The 18730-nt window shown below is 41.8% G+C and overlaps 1 protein-coding gene across 3 annotated transcripts in view; it reads left to right on the forward strand.

Moving 5' to 3' along the window:
- The first annotated feature begins 3919 nt into the window (after positions 1–3919).
- Positions 3920–18730, forward strand: part of Rbbp5 (RB binding protein 5, histone lysine methyltransferase complex subunit) — a 29788-nt gene continuing 14977 nt past the window's right edge. Inside the window, exons 1-5 of one of the 3 annotated variants that reach the window (XM_021167338.1) lie at positions 3920–4084; positions 11974–11999; positions 12675–12847; positions 17656–17796; positions 18484–18646. In XM_021167338.1, the coding sequence (XP_021022997.1) occupies positions 4066–4084; positions 11974–11999; positions 12675–12847; positions 17656–17796; positions 18484–18646 (522 nt within the window). In that variant the 5' untranslated portion in view covers positions 3920–4065. The remainder of the gene's footprint in view (positions 4085–11973; positions 12000–12674; positions 12848–17655; positions 17797–18483; positions 18647–18730) is intronic. The other 2 variants (XM_021167346.2, XM_029477835.1) reach the window with 2 other exon arrangements.

Genomic DNA, 18730 nt, shown 5'->3' on the forward strand with positions numbered 1-18730 from the left:
GGCGCATGCCTTTAATCCCAGCACTCAGGAGGCAGAGTCAGGCGAATCTCTGAGTTCAAGACCAGCCTGGTCTACAGAGTGAGTTCCAGGACATGCAAGATTATAGAGAGACACTGTCTTGAAACAACAAATAACAAAAGTTAGAACAAATTATAGATTTCTAAGATTCTGCAGAATGATTAATAATGAAAAGGTCAGGCCGGGCGGTGGTAGCACACGCCTTTAATCTCAGCAGTCTCGAGGCAGAGGCAGGCGGATTTCTGAATTCGAAGCCAGCCTGGTCTACAGAGTGAGCTCTGGGACAGCCAAGGCTACACAGAGAAACCCTGTCTCGAAAAACAAAAAAACAAGAAAAAAAAGAAAGAAAAGAAAAGGTCAAGCTCCCTGCTTTTCAAAACATTCAATTGTTGCAGTTACCTGGCAACTACAGAAAACACTTTGAGGAATAATCATGTGTGTGTGTTTGTGTGTGTGTTTTTGTACATGTGTGTGTGTTTGTGTTTTTGTGTATATGTTTATGTGTGTATATGTTTGTGTGTGTATGTGTGTATGTATGTGTGTTTGTGTGTTTTTGTGTGTATGTGTGTTGTATGTGTGTGTGTCTGTGTATGTATTATGTGTGTGTATGTTTGTATGTCTGTGTTTGTGTGTATGTTTGTGTTTGTTTGTGTATGTTTGCGCTTCTGTGTCTGTGTGTTTGTATGTGTTCATGTATTTATGTATGTGTTTGTACATGCATGTATGTATGTGTATATATATGTGTGTATGTTTGTGTGTGTATGTATGTATGTGTGTGTATGTTTGTGTTTGTGTGTCTGTATGTCTGTGTGTTTGTATATGTTCATGCATGTATGTATGTATTTGTGTGTGTATGTATGTATGTGTGTGTATGTTTGTGTTTGTGTGTCTGTATGTCTGTGTGTTTGTATATGTTCATGCATGTATGTATGTATTTGTGTGTGTATGTATGTATGTATATGTGTGTGAATGTTTGTATGTGTATGTTTGTGTATGTATGCTTCCATTGTTTTCTAGGAAATGGCATCCAGACCTACCTACGGACTTTAATTCCCTTCTCAATTTTCTTGTCTCCAGGGAATTCAGAGCTGTGTTGTAACTGTCCTTTTTTTCTCTAATTTTTAACTACATTAAATCTGTAATTCTGCTGACAATGAACACTGACTGCAGTTGTCCCCTTTTCCCGGGAGAGGCTTCGATCCTTGTTTTGTATTTTTGGTGCCACCCCCAGCACTCTGCTGTGGTTGTCAACCTTGTCTCTATGCTGGAAGCACACAGCTTTCAAACACACTTATGTTCTCTATGCTGGCTGCCAGGAGCTCTTGGTTGAGTGTGAACAGAAGGGTTCCAGGTAGAGCGGTCCCACCCCATCCCCCAAGGCAGGTAGAGCATTTCCACCCCATACCCCATGGTGCTTCAGGCTCAACCCCACAGCCTCACACAGGCAAGGCTCTACCATACGTTCCAGCCTAGAATGTATGATTTTTATCATTAAGGTGGGGTAAATACTAGTTGGCCTCCTGCATGAAGGACAGAAAATACCTTACTGAGAGGGGCGTTCAGCCTGGCTAAAAACCAAGTGCTTTTTTCATGACTGACGGGTACAAATTGCTCCAGGCCAAGAAGAAAAAAATTATTAAAAATTTCTCCCCTTTAAACAAAGCTTCAGATACCCTGTTTGACAATTAGTAGTATTAATAAACTCTAATTAGCCCTCACAAAGCAAATCCCACCAATTATAGTTTTTCATCAAAGTAGAACTAAACGAATTACAAGCAATACAATGTCTACCATACCAAAAAAGAAAAGAAAAAAGAAACCCAAAAATAAAAAACCAAACCAAACCAAATCAAACCAACAACAACAACCCCTACGAATCCATTATGAGGAATAATCTCGCATGTGCTCTATCACTAATTTGGAGATTTTTTTTTCAGAGATTTTTTTTTAATTAGGTATTTTCTTCATTACATTTCAAATGTTATCCCAAAGTCCCCCAGACCCTCCCCACCCCGAGATTTTTAAAGTGCAAAAATATGCTTATATAAACTTGACAAAATACAGTACATCTTTAACCTGGACTTCTTTGAAGTCTGCGTTTTATCATCTCTAGTCAACGTGTCTGAGCAGGACATCTACCTTATACACGCTGTTTCCTTCTCTGTGTCCTCTGCACCAGCAAATGGAGCCTCCAAAGCAGAAATTTGTTACACACTCACACACACACACACACACACACACACACACACACACCCCTTTTGCATTTATGCCACTTCCAATTCTGTCTCCTAATCTCTTTCAAGCTCCTTGATTGTTTTTTGAACTCCTACTCAACAGTGTCTTTAAGAGTTTGATCTTTAGGGCTAGGCTTATAGGTAGGCTCTGTGGGTAAGGCTTAGGTTCAATCACCAGTACCAGAAGAGCTGAAAGCAAACAAACCAAACCCAAACCAAAGCAAACCAGCACAGCAGCAGCTGCTGCAACAACAAAAATCCCAACCTGTCTAATGTTATTTCCTTCTTCTCTCTCACTCCAGGACTCACTAGGGAGCCCAGGCTCCTTCCTGAGTGCTGAGATTACATATATGAGCTACAAGACTGGGTAGGAATTTTTATTTTTTAAACATTAACTTGATTATATTATCCCTTCCTTGAAAATTTTACAAAATGCATGTTCCATTAGAAAAAAACACGACCAGGGACACCAACAGTCTGCCTACAGAAAATAAATTCATATACACGTGAAAAGTTCATCACTATTACTTCATAAGTGAAACAATGGTTTTTTTTTTTTTTTCTGTTTCACTAAGCCAGTGGGTACACCCAAAGAGACTTGATAATAAATCACTGTGAGAAGTGCAGAAATATTTCTACAAATTATTTCTGGCACTATAGTATTTGGATAGCATTTTGGAAATTTTGGACACGAAAAGGAGTGAAAATTGTCCAATATCTCTGAGCCTCAATTACTGTTATTGGGTTAAATGGCTACAAGAAAGACATATTTAGGAGATAGTAACTGGTAAATAATGCTGTCACCTGATTTTTTATGCGCTTTGAATGTTTAACTCATTTAATCCTCGTAATTCTCTAAGTAGTATTATTATCACTGTCATTTTACACACAAGGAAAGGGTTAAATACCCATAACGGTGGAGTCAGTTAGGAGGACCTCTAGATTACTGTCATTATAGCTACACAGGGGTGACTTGCCCACATCTACAGTCGGATAAACACTTCCCACCCCACGCCCATTATTTACCATTAGCTGGTCTTCTCTGATTGCTCTGTGTACATCAAGTCTGACAGAACTGCTGGACACTCAGTCCATCTCTCTTGACAATGTTCCTGTGCCCTAATCGATGTTGTGTACACAGTAATACCGCAGGAAAGGGCCTAACAAATGCTATCGTACCGTTTTATGTGATGCATGGCATATTTTTAGAGACGTGAAATAATCTTCACGAAACTAAGTCAGACACATAGTAATTATAGTACTCATAGTAAGGTGAGCCAAGCCAGCACGCGCTCTGACCACGCCAAAGAGCTCCAACACTCTGGACTAGGGGCCGACCTTTCCCGCTTTCCTGCCGTAGAAAGAATCGCCCGGAACCTTTCTTGCGGAGTCTCAGGCAGCCGCCGGGACAACCCACGGAACACACGACACTGTGAGTATTAGTGGGTTAGTGATATGCCTGAAATTTCTTGCTCACTTACGTGGTCCCGGAGAGAAAAGCTTTACAATCTTGTACTTTTTGGAGTTCCGACTGACTATGACATTTTTTTCTCCCTCGATAATATTATAGTTGTTTGATTACAAGAGCGTTTAATATTTTTTTAAATTAGGGAGAATTGTGGACAGCTACGTAAAACGAACAAGGAGGGCGGGGGGAGGAAAGCGGAAGCCGCGGGGCCTTCTAAGTCCGAACGTCTCCGGAGCTTGCGCCAGGCTCTTCGCGGCGCCCCCCACTTAGACGCGGGGCTTCTGAGCGGGTGGGGGAGAAGGAACTGTTGCCGGTGCGGAGACCAGGCGGCCAGCGTCTGCAGGGATGAACCTCGAGTTGCTGGGTGAGGAGGGCTTGCCTGCGACTTAGCAAACCCTTCGGTACTGGGAAGGAGGGAACCTGGGCGGGAGGGACCGCAGGCTGCAACCTTAGGGACACTCTTCGGAGATGGTTCATTGAGTGCTCGTGAGGTGGAGTTGCAGCAGCAGGAGTAAGACCAGCTTCTGTCCGACGAGAATGCATTACTTTTCTGAAACCGCTTTCAGATCAGTTGTGGAGTCATTGAGGCACTTTTTGTCCGAGCTGTGATTTCCGAAGATCGCAGGTGCTGAAGTAACAGATCAGACAGGACCAGAGTTTTGGAGATGCAGTGACCTAGGGTGGGTCAATTTTGAAGACCTGTCAGGGGATCCGGTGCCTAGATGGGATTACTCTTGCTGGAAAGGTGTTATTTAACCAGATTTTATTTTAAAAAAAAAAAGTTAAGGGAATAGGTAAGGGTGTTGTTGTAATTCGGCACTAAGTGGCGTAGTTGGCATTTGGAATCCAGTCATCTTGACTGCCTGTTTAAGGTCCTTAACCGTAGGGAGGTGTAGATCCCCGGAAATGTGAACTACACAAGCAGTTGTTTTATACTCTCTCTTTTTTTAAAAAAAAATTAGGTATTTTCCTCATTTACATTTCCAATGCTATCCCAAAAGTCCCCCATACCCTCCCTCCCACTCCCCTACCATCCCCACTCCCAATTTTGGCCCTGGCGTTCCCCAGTACTGGGGCATATAAAGTTTGCAAGTCCAATGGGCCTCTCTTTCCAGTGATGGCCGACTAGGCCATCTTTTGATACATATGCNGCTAGAGTCAAGAGCTCCGGGGTACTGGTTAGTTCATAATGTTGTTNTTTCTCTAGCTCCTCCATTGGGGGCCCTGTGATCCATCCAATAGCTGACTGTGAGCATCCACTTATGTGTTCGCTAGGCCCGGGCGTAGTCTCACTAGAGACTGCTATATCAGGGTCCTGTCAGCACAATCTTGCTAGTGTATGCAATGGTGTTCTCTCTCTTTTTCAAATCATTGCCTCCTAACCCCTTATCCACATTGGTCTTTTCTTCTGGCCTCCCACGAGGTAATGATGATTCTGTTTTCAAGAGCTCTTACATGTTGGCTTCCATCCCTTTTTTGAGAAGGGATGGAAGGCTACAAAGATAATATTTTTTTAAGATTTACTTTTTATTTATTTTATGCATGTGAGTAATTGTTGCTGTCCTTAGACACACCAGAAGAGGGCATTACAGATGGTTGTGAGCCATCATGTGGTTGCTGGGAATTGAACTCAGAACCTCTTAAAGATTTTCTTTCCCGAGACAGGGTTTCTCTGTATAGCCCTGGCTCTCCTGGAACTCACTTTGTAGACCAGGCTGGCCTCGAACTCAGAAATAGACCTGCCTCTGCCTCTGCCTCCCAAGTGCTGGGGTTAAAGGCGTGAGCCACCACCGTCCAGCCAGTCAGTGCTCTTAGCCGCTGAGCCATCTCTCCAGCCCACTTACAAAGATAATTTTTAAAGTGTTCTTTGTCTTTATAGTGGCTTTATTGGAGCATGGGTGCGTGCTTGTGGATATAATACTGACGAAGTATGAAAGTATGTGAAAGGTGTATCTGAAATAAAAGACACCAATGAGAAAATTTTTAATTTGTTATTTTATGTGTGTGGGTGCTTTGTCTGTCTGTATGACTGTGCACCAGTGATGTATGTTCCTGGTGCCCACAGGAGCCAGATTCCCTGAAACTGGAGTTACAAATGGTTTTGAGCTACAATACGGGTGCTGGGAATCATACCTGGGACCTTTGGAAGAGCAGCCAGTGCTCTTAACCACTGAACCATCTCTGCAGCCCCTCAGTGAGATAATTTTTCTGCTATGCCAAAATGTGGATATTGTAATAAAGAGGATAACCAAGAGTTTAGGTGGATGATGTTTATTTTGTGGAGACTCATGGATGCCAGGTTGGACAGTCTACTTTTTAAGGAAGATAGGGCAGATACACCAACAGCTCAGATGGAGCACTGATTTATAAAGTTTTTCGGAGAGTTATAAGGCATAGTTGAATGTTGAGACAATATAAAACCAGTCTGGAAGGCCACAATGTATGAGTAATACACGGAATGTGTGAATTGGGACATAGAAAGAAAAAACATTGGGGAGGCAGTATTTGAGCGTAGTGGTGATAAGAAAATGAACTACAAAATAATGATGCTTGACTAATAAGATGCAAGGACATGTGAAAGTAGCTTGGATCTGTTGGATGTAGACTGAGATTGGGAGACAAGTCTTGACTTATGATCACCATTTGTTTCTGCTTATTGAAACCCTGGGACTGGGTGTGAATAGGTGGAAGGGAAAAGATGAGAGGGGCCAAATATTGTCAGGGACAAGATCTTTAGTTATTTACCTGGAGGGAAAAGGATGATCAAGTAATTATAAGTTAACTAACATATGCAGTGCTTCTCTGAGCTAGTCACATTTTCAGGTACGTTCCATATATTTCCCTAAGTATAGCAGCTAGGGGAGGATACAGGTTAGCAGTTCCTTCCATAGACACCAGTTGAGTGTCAAGACAGCACTTGAGTCTGGAAACTGAGAAAAGCCTGCTCCATTTCATTTCTGGGCAGTTTGCACTCCTTAGCGGCCTAAGGTGAAGGTGATTTTAGGAGGGTGTAGGAGAAGTAGAGACCAAGAGAGATGGTCCGTGTTTATAAGAGGAAAAGAGGAAAGCTGTTTTAATAGTCCTTTGGAAGAGTTAACAGTGTGTGTCACAAGGAAAGTTCTTTTGAATGATTCAGAAAGTTCATAGGGGAAACAGGAATTTTTAGTATTGGCTGATTCAGCAATTAAAAAGAGGTCTGAGGCTCCAAAGAGAAATCTCTTATAGAAATGACTGAGTATTATGTGAGAAAGTTAGTGATTGTAACTAACTTTATAGTAATATAAGCAGGAAGAAGGAACAGAGGTGACATGGTGGGAGTAGTTACACAGTGAAGGACAGCTGGCCAGGTAAAGGAGACAAAGGCTAGGCTAGGCTGTGGGATGTGCTACTCAGGTGGCCTCGACAGGATACTAATTTTACTTCTGTGACCATCTGACCACTTTTTGAGATGTTGGTGGGTAACAGGTGGATGCACTGGAGATGAAAAATTACTAGGACAGTGCCTCTTGCATCCCTGGTTCTGTGCATTTAGTCAAGTGCTACATCACCAGCCCGAGATAGTTTTCAAACTCATCTTTTCCTATAACTCATAGTAAAAAAAAATTATTTTTAAAATTTAAATTATCACTTATTTAGTGTGTATGGATTTGTATATGTGTGTGGGGGTGTGTGTGTGTATGCTCACGTGCAGGTCAGAGGACAACTTTGGGCAGTCACTTCTCTCTCACCATGTGGGTTCTGGAGCTCTAACTCATGTTCTTAGACTTGGCAGCAAGTATCCTTAGCCACTGAGCTATCTCACTGGTCCAAGAAATAAACTACCATAACCCCTATGTATGTACACGTGTAGTTAGACTCTTTCTGGCATGGGTGTGTCTGTGATGTATACCTATGTTTGTGTGCATGTGTGTGGGTGTTTGTGCACTCAAGAGGCCAGAGAAGGGAGTGATGTATTGTCAGTCTTTGCTCTTTTCCTTTGAGGCAGAGTCTTTTCTCTCACCCTGGAGCTCGTATTTTTTCAGTTGGACTGATAGCCAGCAAACCCCTTTCTATCTCTGCCCCCTTTAGTGCTGGGATTACTAGCCTGTGCAGGGTGGTGCTGGGCTTCTGTGCGTGCCAGAATTGGAACTCCAGGTCCATGCTTAACAGCAAGTGCTTTTAACCACTGAGCCATTTCTCCAGCCCTAGAAGTTTTTGAAATGATATTTAATCCTTTTGTTTATTATCTTCTGATATTTTCTGCTCTAATATATTTTCTTTTTAAAAACTTGTTTTTCATGGACTATGATGATTTATTCATTTTTCAGTAGATTGAATTGTAACATCTGAAAAGTATAAGGTACTGCTTTTTGTCCTGGATAAAAAACACAAACAGGTGGCTGGTGAGATGGCTCAGTGGGTAAGAGCACCCGACTGCTCTTCCGAAGGTCCAGAGTTCAAATCCCAGCAACCACATGGTGGCTCACAACCANTGGTGAGATGGCTCAGTGGGTAAGAGCACCCGACTGCTCTTCCGAAGGTCCAGAGTTCAAATCCCAGCAACCACATGGTGGCTCACAACCATCCGCAATGAGATCTGGCGCCCTCTTCTGGAGTGTCTGAAGACAGCTACAGTGTACTTACATATAATCAATAAATAAATCTTTAAAAAAAGACACAAACAGGAAAAGAGAAACATAATTTTGTATAAACAGAGTTATAATATATCAGTAGAGTGTTGGGGAGCCATATGAAAAGCAGCTAGTGCTGCTCTGTTGATGGGATTGATGTAAAATTTGGGGAAATTTTACAGAGCTACTGAGATGGAGGTGCCTAGCCACCAACCAACAAAAGGAGTAGGAGCTTTCTGTGAAGCAAGCATCCCTAAGCATGAATGAGTGTATGGCTGAGTACATACATGAATGAATGAGTACAGGAAATTGTGTATTCTAGAGCTGGTACTCAGGGCCCAATTAATTTACGTTCTGGCACAGGTGCTGATAGTACAAAGACAAAATCCAAAATGAAAAGTACTGGCCAGGGCCAGGCTGAGCTTGCTTTTCGAAGTTATGCTTAAAGAGTTTTGTTCATTTTGTTCAGCAGAGGGTTTTGAGTGAGTGAGTGCTGTGGTACAGTTGTGGGTGGAGCCAGACCTGAAATCGTTTGAAAGATTGATCTAGGGAGACAAGTCTAAGCCCAAGGCAATGTAACAGGTGTGGTCATGTGAGACTGGGATGGCCTATGGTATCTAGACCTACAAATTGAATTTCTCTGAAAGAAATACTGGCAGAGCCATCACCTGTTAAAGGAAGCAGAAAGTCTAGATAAACCAGCTACTATGATTCCAAGCTGGTCTGAAAGGGAGGAATTTGTTGGCAATTAGGAAACAAACAGGACTATTGAGAGAAGCTCCTGACAGCCAAATCTTGAAGGAAATGAAGACTTTACTCCATGTGATGGGAGACACCTGGACTGCTTGCTCCAAGGCCATTTGAAGCAAGGATCCCACAGGGGACCTGAGGAGGTGTTTGAAGAAGCAGATAAAATTTCACCAAAAGCTAACTGAACTCAGATTCCAAAAAAGCAGGTACAGAGAGGGTCTATAGTGGAACATGGAGATATGAAGGTCGCACATGGTTTTAAGGACAGGGAGGAAAGCTAATGCAATTGAAGGGGACTAGGAAAGATGTCGGTGTTTATGAAACATGGAGAACAAAGAAGTCTTGAGGGCCAGAAGAAACAACAGTTACTCATTCAGTACTCATAAATAACTTGTGTGTGCCCACTGAGAATTTTATAGGAAAGGCTAACTAGATGGTGAAAGTCTTTCTTTTTCTTTGGTTCTATGGCAAATAGCAGAATAAAATGAATAGTGGTTGTTGCCAGAAAAGTTCTCATTAGATAAAGAATCTAGGTAGGTTTCTTAGCTCACATTGCTAATGTTGTTCAGTGCCTTGGCCCCCGAAGAGCTTAAGAATGACATCACTGTTGATGGTCCTTGAGGATTTGAGGAGAGTGAAACATTAGCTGTGCTGAGAAGGAGATGGGTACACTTTCTTTCTTTTTAGATTTATTTTATGTATATGAGTACACTGTAGCCGTTTCCAGACACTCCAGAAGAGGGCATCAGATCCCTTTACAGATGGTTGTGAGCCACCATGTAGTTGCTGGGAATTGAACTCAGGACCTTTGGAAGAGCAGTCAGTCAGTGCTCTTATCCACTGAGCCATCTCTCCAGCAGCTGTGGTTTGTAAATCAGAGTAGTTAGTGATCTCCTGGGCAAATCCAGGCAAGTTTCTAGGAGTTACATTTTAGGCACAGGCATTGTTTCTGGGTCAGGTCAGAGTCTTTCCTTTTTTTTTTTTAACTGTAGGACTCACCTTCATGCCTAGCTTTCATCTATAAAAACGTAGTGTGGTAATGCCTTTTTAGTAGTGAGTTGAGAGGATTGACTAAGGTGAAATGTAGAATTTGTAGTAGCCCTCTCTGGCTTGAACCCTACATACAGCTTAGGCCACCCTCAGACTCAGTACTGTCTGTCTCCTAAGTGCAGGGATCATGTAAAGATGTTCCTAACAATGCCTTTCTTAATGATTTTAAAACTTTTGTTTGTGATTAAACAGTTTATGTGTAAATAGTGCATGTTCCTGTCTGTGTGTATACAGGTACAGGTTTGCTGTGTTTGTAGAGGCCAGAGGTTGATGTTGGGTGTCTTCCTCTTCCTTTTTTGACATGGGGTCTGCCCAGAACCTGGAGGTCTCTGATTGGCTAGAGTGTCTGGCCGGCATGTGCCAATCCTGCTCCCCTGTAAACACACCAGGCCTTTTACCCTTTACATGGATTTTGATGCTCTCAACTACAATCTCTAGCCAAATGGTTTAAAAACTTGCATTAAAATTAGGTGGGGGTGGGGGTGGGAGGGTTGGAGAGATGGCTCAGTGGTTAAGAGTGCTGGCTGCTTATTCAGAGGTCTTGAGTTCAATTCCCATCAACCACATGGTGGCCCACAGCCATCTGTAATAGGATCCAATGCCCTCTTCTGGTGTGTCTGAAGACAGCTACAGTGTACTCACATACATTAAATAAACAAACAAACAAAAACTCTTTTAAAGAATACATGTCTGTGTATATATGTGGGTGCATGTGGAGGTCAAGGAACAACTTGTGGGAGCTGGGTTTCTCCTACTTTATGGGTCCTGGGGCATCAAACTCAGCGCTGCAGACTTGACTCTCACCCCTTTCCCTGCTGAGCCAGCTTACTGGCCCTCCCTGATTTTTGTTTTTTATGTTTGAATGAGTACACATTTTTGTTTGCTTCTCAACCATGTGAATGTAGTCTATTGATTGGGAAAGAAACACCAGCTATATAGTAAATGAAAGAAATGAGTCACTTTGCAAGGTCTGTAGTGTTTTCCTTTTCTGGTGGTGCTCAGTGCCCTGCAGTCCCTTTAGCCACCGAGGCACTCTCCAGCCCCAACTATGCATGTCTATGTGACACATGTTCTACTTTAGTCACTTTAAAAACATCATTCAAGAACACTTTCTTCATACAGTTCAGCTTTTGCGTCCATTCCCTTCTTTCATAATTGTGTGTGTTAGAAGGGACTGGCTGGGGCTGGAGAGATGGCTCAGCGGTTAAGAGCACCGACTGCTCTTCCAAAGGTCCTGAGTTCAAATCCTAGCAACCACATGGTGGCTCATAACCATCCGTAACGAAATCTGATGCCCTATTCTTGTGTGTCTGAAGACAGCTACAGTGTACTTACATATAATAAATAAATAAATATTTAAAAAAAAAAAAAAAGAAGGGACTGGCTGGGGTTGTTTGTCAAGTAGGAATCGGACAAGAAAATAGGAGAGACTTTGAGGACAGTTGGTGATTCTGCATTCTAGTAGCTGAGTGTTCTCAACTCACTCACAGTTTTATAGTTCTAATGCTTGAGATCTAGAGGCTTATGGCTGCAAAGCTCAGGGCCAGAGGCTTGCTGTCCGGGTCCATAAGCAGATGCTTACAGTAGGCTCACCTAATCAGCACACCAGCTCCTGTGGTTATTATATGACGGCCTCAGAAACACTTCCCTGTATGTTTATGAAATGACAGAAGTGAAAAGGCAAATGCTGTCTGCCTGTGGGGATGAGTAGGGCGAGCCCATGGAGCCAAACCCCCACCCCCACCCCCAACCTGGCCAGTGCTGCTGTGTGCTATTGGCGGGCTGTGTGGGCCCTTGTATGAGACTTATGTTTCATCTCCTTTCTTTCTTTGCCTTGTTGCAGAGTCCTTTGGACAGAACTACCCAGAGGTGAGTTTAGTTTTGTTGTACTATGCGGGAAATGGTGACTGCCTTTTATTTGTTTGGTGGCAAATAATTAAATCTCTCACACACACACATACTGCTGTGGTAAAAATGGAGTGTTTAACTTTTAGGTAATGTACAAGTTTGACTGGAAATCTCACAGTAATTTTTTTAAATCTTAAGGTTCACTTTTCTTTAAATAAAAGGAAAAAATATTCACAACTTAAACTGAAGGACTTTTTAAACCAACAGTACCATTATTATGTACAGGAACTTTTGTGAGTGCTTTACAAGTTTCGTTAAGTGTATTTACTTAGTAATAATGATCACTGTGTAATTGCACACTTGTAACATTTCCTGTGCTTCATTGTGGTCATTGTGGTTATTTTTTAAGGTTTGACACTGATGTAAAATAATGTAATTTTCTTAATGTCAAACACACAGGCTATTTCATAGCTTTTACGATTTCCTGTACTGAAAGAACTCCTCTAGTGACTTCTATAACATCCTGCCCATAGGCTCCAAAGCACAGAGACCCGTTATACCCATTTCAGTAAGAGATTGATCAGTTGTCTCACTTTTATAATTATTTATTCATTTTAGCCAATTTAAAAGGTGTATGAACACTTTTGCCCTTTATGACTGAGAGCCCTTGTGTATATCTCCTTATTTCTCTCATAGGAGGCTGATGGGACTCTGGATTGCATCAGCATGGCCCTGACCTGCACCTTTAACAGGTGGGGCACACTGCTTGCTGTTGGCTGTAACGATGGCCGAATTGTTATTTGGGATTTCTTGACCAGAGGCATTGCTAAAATAATTAGTGCACACATCCATCCAGTCTGTTCTTTGTGGTAAGGAATTTTGATTTGATTTGATTTACTTTTTATTTATTTATTTGTTTATTTATTTTTGTGGTATTGGAGATTGAGCCAGGGATCATATACATTCTGGGCAAACATTTTACTAATGAGTTAATGAGACCTTCAGCCCCATGCTTCTTTTCCTTTTTTCTTTTTTATGTGCATATGTATAGGTGTGTGTGTGTGTGTGTGCCTGGGGCCCAGTATTAATTGCAGGTGTTCTAGATAGAACTGGTGAGAAAGGTACCCCAGTTTTTCTGTGTATAGACTTGAACTTAGACCCTCATAGTTAAACCCTTAGGTTATTTCTACCATCTTTTGTCCCCAGAGTCAAGAATCTAGGATTAAATGTCTCATCTCTGATACAAGTAATTATCATCAGTATTTCTGAACCCTCCGTTTATGCCAGGCATTGGCTTAAGAACTTTATATATATTAAGTCTAATTGTCTCAGTAGTCCTCTATAAGTAAAGACTTTATCCTTCCTGTCACAGATGAGGAATTGAAGCCCAGAATAAGCCACATACTTCCCTTAGATCCCGCAGCTAGAAGGTAGTAATGTCTAGGCTTGTGCAGAAGTCTGATTTGCGAGCTTCTATTCTTCTTGCATTGCCTGCTAAGTTCTTCAATACCAAGTATTTTGCATCCCACAGTTTGGGCTAATATTTGTTTGGGTTTCCTTTATGTTTCTTCTATATTTTCTTTCTCTGATTCCTGCTTTCCTATGGGGTACTTGAACAAATTTAGGGTTTTGTATTGATTGATTTAAAGTGTTTCTTTGTGTACCTTCTAGTGGTTACTAGATACAATGTTACATACCTGATTACCAAAATACCCCAGGGTTGACTTTGCATAGTTCAGATGAAGTGCAGTGCTCTTACCTTCTTTCCTTCTGTTGCCTCCCTTGTCTAAAATGTAATTAGTTCACACATTTCCTCTGCAAATACTGTAATTGGCACAAGACAAACCAAACATATAGTGATGTTTTTATCTTTTTCTTTCTGTTTAGAGACCATAATTTAGCCTCTTTGTTGGTTTTTTTTTTTTTTTTTTGGTTTTTCGAAACAGGGTTTCTCTGTATAGCCCTGGCTGTCCTGGAACTCACTTTGTAGACCAGGCTGGCCTCGAACTCAGAAATCCGCCNCACTTTGTAGACCAGGCTGGCCTCGAACTCAGAAATCCGCCTGCCTCTGCCTCCCGAGTGCTGGGATTAAAGGCATGCGCCACCACGCCCGGCTTTCTTTGTTGTTTTTTGAGAGAGTCTCTCTACATAGCCCTGCCTGTTCTGGAACTCACTATATAGACTGGTTTTTAATTCATAGAGAGATCCTCCTGTTACTCTGCCTCAGGAGTCCTGGGATTAAGGCATGTGCCACAATGCCTGACTCTTGATCCCTAGTTTTTTATGAGAAATTGTCTTTATGTCATGATTTTATCTATAGATGGGGTGTCATTTTCCTATTATCACTTTTTGTTTTTTGTTTTTCCAAACAGGTTTCTCTGTAGCCCTGGCTGTCTTGAAACTCACTCTGTAGACCAGGCTGCCCTCACACTCAAGAGATCTGCCTGCCTTTGCCTCCTGAGTGCTGGGATTAAAGGTGTCTGCTACCACTACCCAGCCTCAGTGCCACTTTTAAGATTTAAGATTGAGAACATTTCTGCATTCAACATAATTAGTGTTTTGGAATTTTTAATTTTTATTTTATTAATTTTTTGATGTTATAGTTATATCATTTATCCCTTCTCATCCTTCCTTCCAAACCTTTCCATGTATCCCTCTCCCTTGCTCTCTTTAAAATTTATAACCTCTTTTAAAAAAAATATTTGTACATGTGTGCATGTATATGTGTAGATAAACATGTATATGTATATATTCCTAAATATGTAAATACAACCTGCTCAATCCATGTAATGTTACTTGAATGTATATGTTTTGGGGGCTGACCACTTGGTATGTGATAACCATTTGTTGTGCTCTTTCCTAAGGAAGATTTTCATTGCCTGTAGTTCCTTGTCTGTAGTTGAGGTCTTGTGCACTTTTCCCCATCCACATTACATGCCTATTGTCTTATTCAGCCCATGCCAGGCAGTTATGTAGCTTCTGACATTCCTAGGAGATGCAGTCTCACAGCAAACTCCCTGTTCCTTTGATTCTTAAAATGTTTCTACCCCATTTTCCACAATGCATCCAAAGCCTTGGGTGTAGGAGTTATGTTGTAGATGGATCAGTTAGGCTTGGGCACCACAACTCTGCATTTTGATTGGTTACAGTGTTCTGTAATAGTCTCCATGTGTTGCAAAGAGAAGTTTCCTTGATTGCAGTTGAGTACTACACTTATCTGTGGGTATAAGGATAAATCTTTGTAGAATGTAGGTGGGGTTATGTTGGTTTAGTAAAGAGGCAATTGTATGTTCTCATCCAAGATCTTTGACGTCTCTATTTCTGGGTAGTTGGCTGGGTTTCCAGAACCAGGCATGATTTCCTTCTTGTCGAGCAAGCTTGAGTCCAATTAGAGCTGTTGGTTACTGCCAAGGTATGCATGCCACTACTATGTCTTAGGGTTATCAGCCATGCTGGTTGTTATTGTGGCTCACACTCGTTTGGAAGCTTGCGTGGTGCTTTCTGGTATTTGAAAGCCAATCCTAAGTGAGGATGTTTTCAAATCAGTTCTAACTATGTATGGGCCTCGTGTCTGAAGTGCATGGCCTTTCCCTTAGTAAGGACTTCCTTTCATCTATGGGGTGAGGGGTGGGCGGTAACCAAGGGTAATAGCAATGGCCTATAATGTTTTGGGAGTCTTTTGGGCAGCCCTGATTAGCAACTCAAAAGAGGGTTTCTCAGGACTGCTGTTGATGTGTGCTCACTAGCCTTAAACTTGTTATGTATGACCTTGAACTTCTATCTAATCCCCTATCTCCGGAGTGCTGAGATTACAAGTGTGTGTCTCTGTTTCTGGCTTTATACAATACTAGGAATGGAACCTAGGGCCTCTTGCATGCTAAGCAACAGCTCTACCAATTAAGCTATGTCCTCAACTCCTGGAATGGTTTCCTTGGCTTGTATTGTTTGATTTCAGTCACCTGTTTTAGTAGGTAGGTTTTATATGCTTTGTTATATTTCGAGAAATTTAGCTGTTATTTCTTCAAATACTTTAAAGGTACAATCTATTCTTTGTAGGACTTGGACACAGATATCAGATTATTTCTTGTCTCTTGGATCCCTGAGAGAGATTGTGTCCCTCCCACTCAAATGTTTTTAGTCTCTTATCCACATTGAATAATTTTTATTCTTTCCATTTACTGTTTCTTTCTTTTCTTTCTCCAGCTCCATTGACTGCTGGATTCCTTTATTAAACTTTTACTCTTAGTTATTATATTTTCAGCTCCAGGGTTCCCTTAAGTGTTTTCTGTACACCTTTGCAGAAGCTGCTGGTAGGGTTGGAAGTGGAGACTCTTCGTGGGTCCTGCTGAAATCCTAATTGAGAAGGACAAGAAGGCCCTGATCCTTCCTTTCGTTTGGCCTCCACAGGCACTGTGGTAGTAAGCGCTCACTAAGGAAGCCATTTCCACTCAGTTGCCTGTGGCATCACCTGTGATGAGGCATGGGCACCTCATTAGAGCTAGGTCAGGTAGAAGTCTAGCTGTCTGTTGGTGCTGGTAAGGACAGAGTGGATGCAGGGTTTTCTGTGGGGTTTGACTGGAGTGGAGGATTATTTTTTTAATCATTCACATACCTTCTCCCCTTGACTGTCCTTTCCTGATCCCTCACCTTGGGAGAGCAAGGTCTTCTTGGGTGAGGGAAAGAGGAGGATTGTGTGTAACCATTGACATTATCCAGGTGTTAGCTTCTTCACCCAGTCCAGGTGTGTGAGGCCAGCAGAAGCTTCAGGAGCTTACGGCTACCTTCTCCCCCCACCATCCAAAAGGCTGTCCCCTCTCCCAGTACCCCTCACAGATACCTCCCTCCACCCCCTTCCCACCCCCCCTTCACAGTATCCCCCAACCCTGGCACATCAAGTCTCTGCAGGATTAGGCTCATCCTCTCCCACTGAGGCCAGACAAGGCTGCCCTGTTGGAGAACAGGATACCAAAGTTAGGCTCCAGCTTTAAGGAGAGCCTCTGCTCTAGTTGTTGAGGCCACACGGAGAGTCAGTCCACCTTTAACAGGATGTCTAGTGTGCTTTGCCACATTTAAGAAATGATTATTTGTGTCTTAATTTCTATTGTTTTTGCCTTTAAGATAGTCTCACTCTGTAGCCCAGGCTGTCCTGGGACTCTGGCTCCTCCTTCCCCGCCTCCTGAGTACTGGGATGGTAGGATAGGAGTCTAGCTGTCCAGACCTTGCTGACAACGATAATATAGTTTTCTTTTTTGTGTGTTTCATGGTCTTAAAAGTCAACTGATTTGGGGACTTTACCAAGATGTTCATATGTTATTTCATGGTGCTAACTATAGTGTTACTTTGAAGTAGTATCATTACTGTTTGTAATGATAGTACTAGAGCCAGGCATCATGGCACATACCTGTAATCCCAGCACTTAGGAAATAAAGGCAGGAGAATCATGAGTTCAAGGTCAGTCTGGGCATGTACAGAGAGACATGAGGAAAGGGACAAAAATAAAAAAGAAAGTCGTGGAAATATTTATTGATTAGTTGAGAAAGTTTGTTATAGATTTGCTTGTATTTTTAAAAATGTTGACCTGTGCAATTAGGTCAACATTTTATCCATAGTAATGCAATGGTATAAATACTTTCCCTTACACCGTGTGCTAAATCCACTTCTGGTTTTTTTCTCCTAGTTGGAGCCGAGATGGTCATAAGCTCGTGAGTGCTTCTACAGATAACATAGTGTCACAGTGGGATGTTCTTTCAGGAGATTGCGACCAGAGGTTTCGATTCCCTTCACCCATCTTAAAAGTCCAATATCATCCTCGAGATCAGTATGTTTAAAATATTCCTTTCCTAGGGCGGGGTCTCATTTCTGAGTGATTAGCCTAGGCTATGATATCTTCAGATTAAGGTTTTAAGAGGCAAATATAGCACCTTTTCAAGCCTGTATAGGTTGGTTCTACTGAATGTTTTGTAAGGAGATTGTAACTGATCATTAGTAAGACTTTGGTAATGACCAAAGGTGGGAATAATGTGATATGGGGCCCTGGCCCTTCATTCTTTAAACTCCTTTAGAATGTAGAAACAGTTTCCTATTAAGACTACATTTAAGGAAAGTTGTCCAGTATTCCATTATGCATATACAGCTTTCATTTCTCGGGGCTGTCCCATAATCTACTCCGTGAGTATGATGTTCATCATATGTGCCTCAGGCCTGGCTTGATACATATACACATACACCTGCTAACAGAGTTAAAAATCAGTATTTTGTCTTCACTTTATTAAGTATCTTACTGTTTTGCCAAATGTTTTTAATGACCAACCTTCATTTGTCAAGATAGGCTCTCATACTTTGAGTCTGTTATTAGATGTGTGGGTTGTATTTGTTTTTACCATTTCACATTTGTTGGAGCTGGGAGAGCCAGTGAGGAAAGTAGCCAGGGATTAGGGAGGAAGGACAGGGACTCAATCTGCTGATACCAAAGCAACAGCCAATATGTGTTCATATTTTTAAACAGGAACAAGGTTCTCGTGTGTCCCATGAAATCTGCTCCTGTCATGTTGACCCTTTCAGATTCCAAACATGTTGTTCTCCCGGTAGACGATGACTCGGATTTGAACGTGGTGGCATCTTTTGATAGGCGAGGGGAATATATTTATACGGGAAATGCAAAAGGCAAGGTAAGCTATGAGGTTGGTGGAAAGGCTCGGTGTCTGCCTTGGCTCTTTTTTTTTTTTTTTTTTTTTTTTTTTTTTTTTTTTTTT

This window comes from Mus caroli, chromosome 1, assembly GCF_900094665.2.
Source record: "Mus caroli chromosome 1, CAROLI_EIJ_v1.1, whole genome shotgun sequence".
Taxonomy (NCBI): domain Eukaryota; kingdom Metazoa; phylum Chordata; class Mammalia; order Rodentia; family Muridae; genus Mus; species Mus caroli.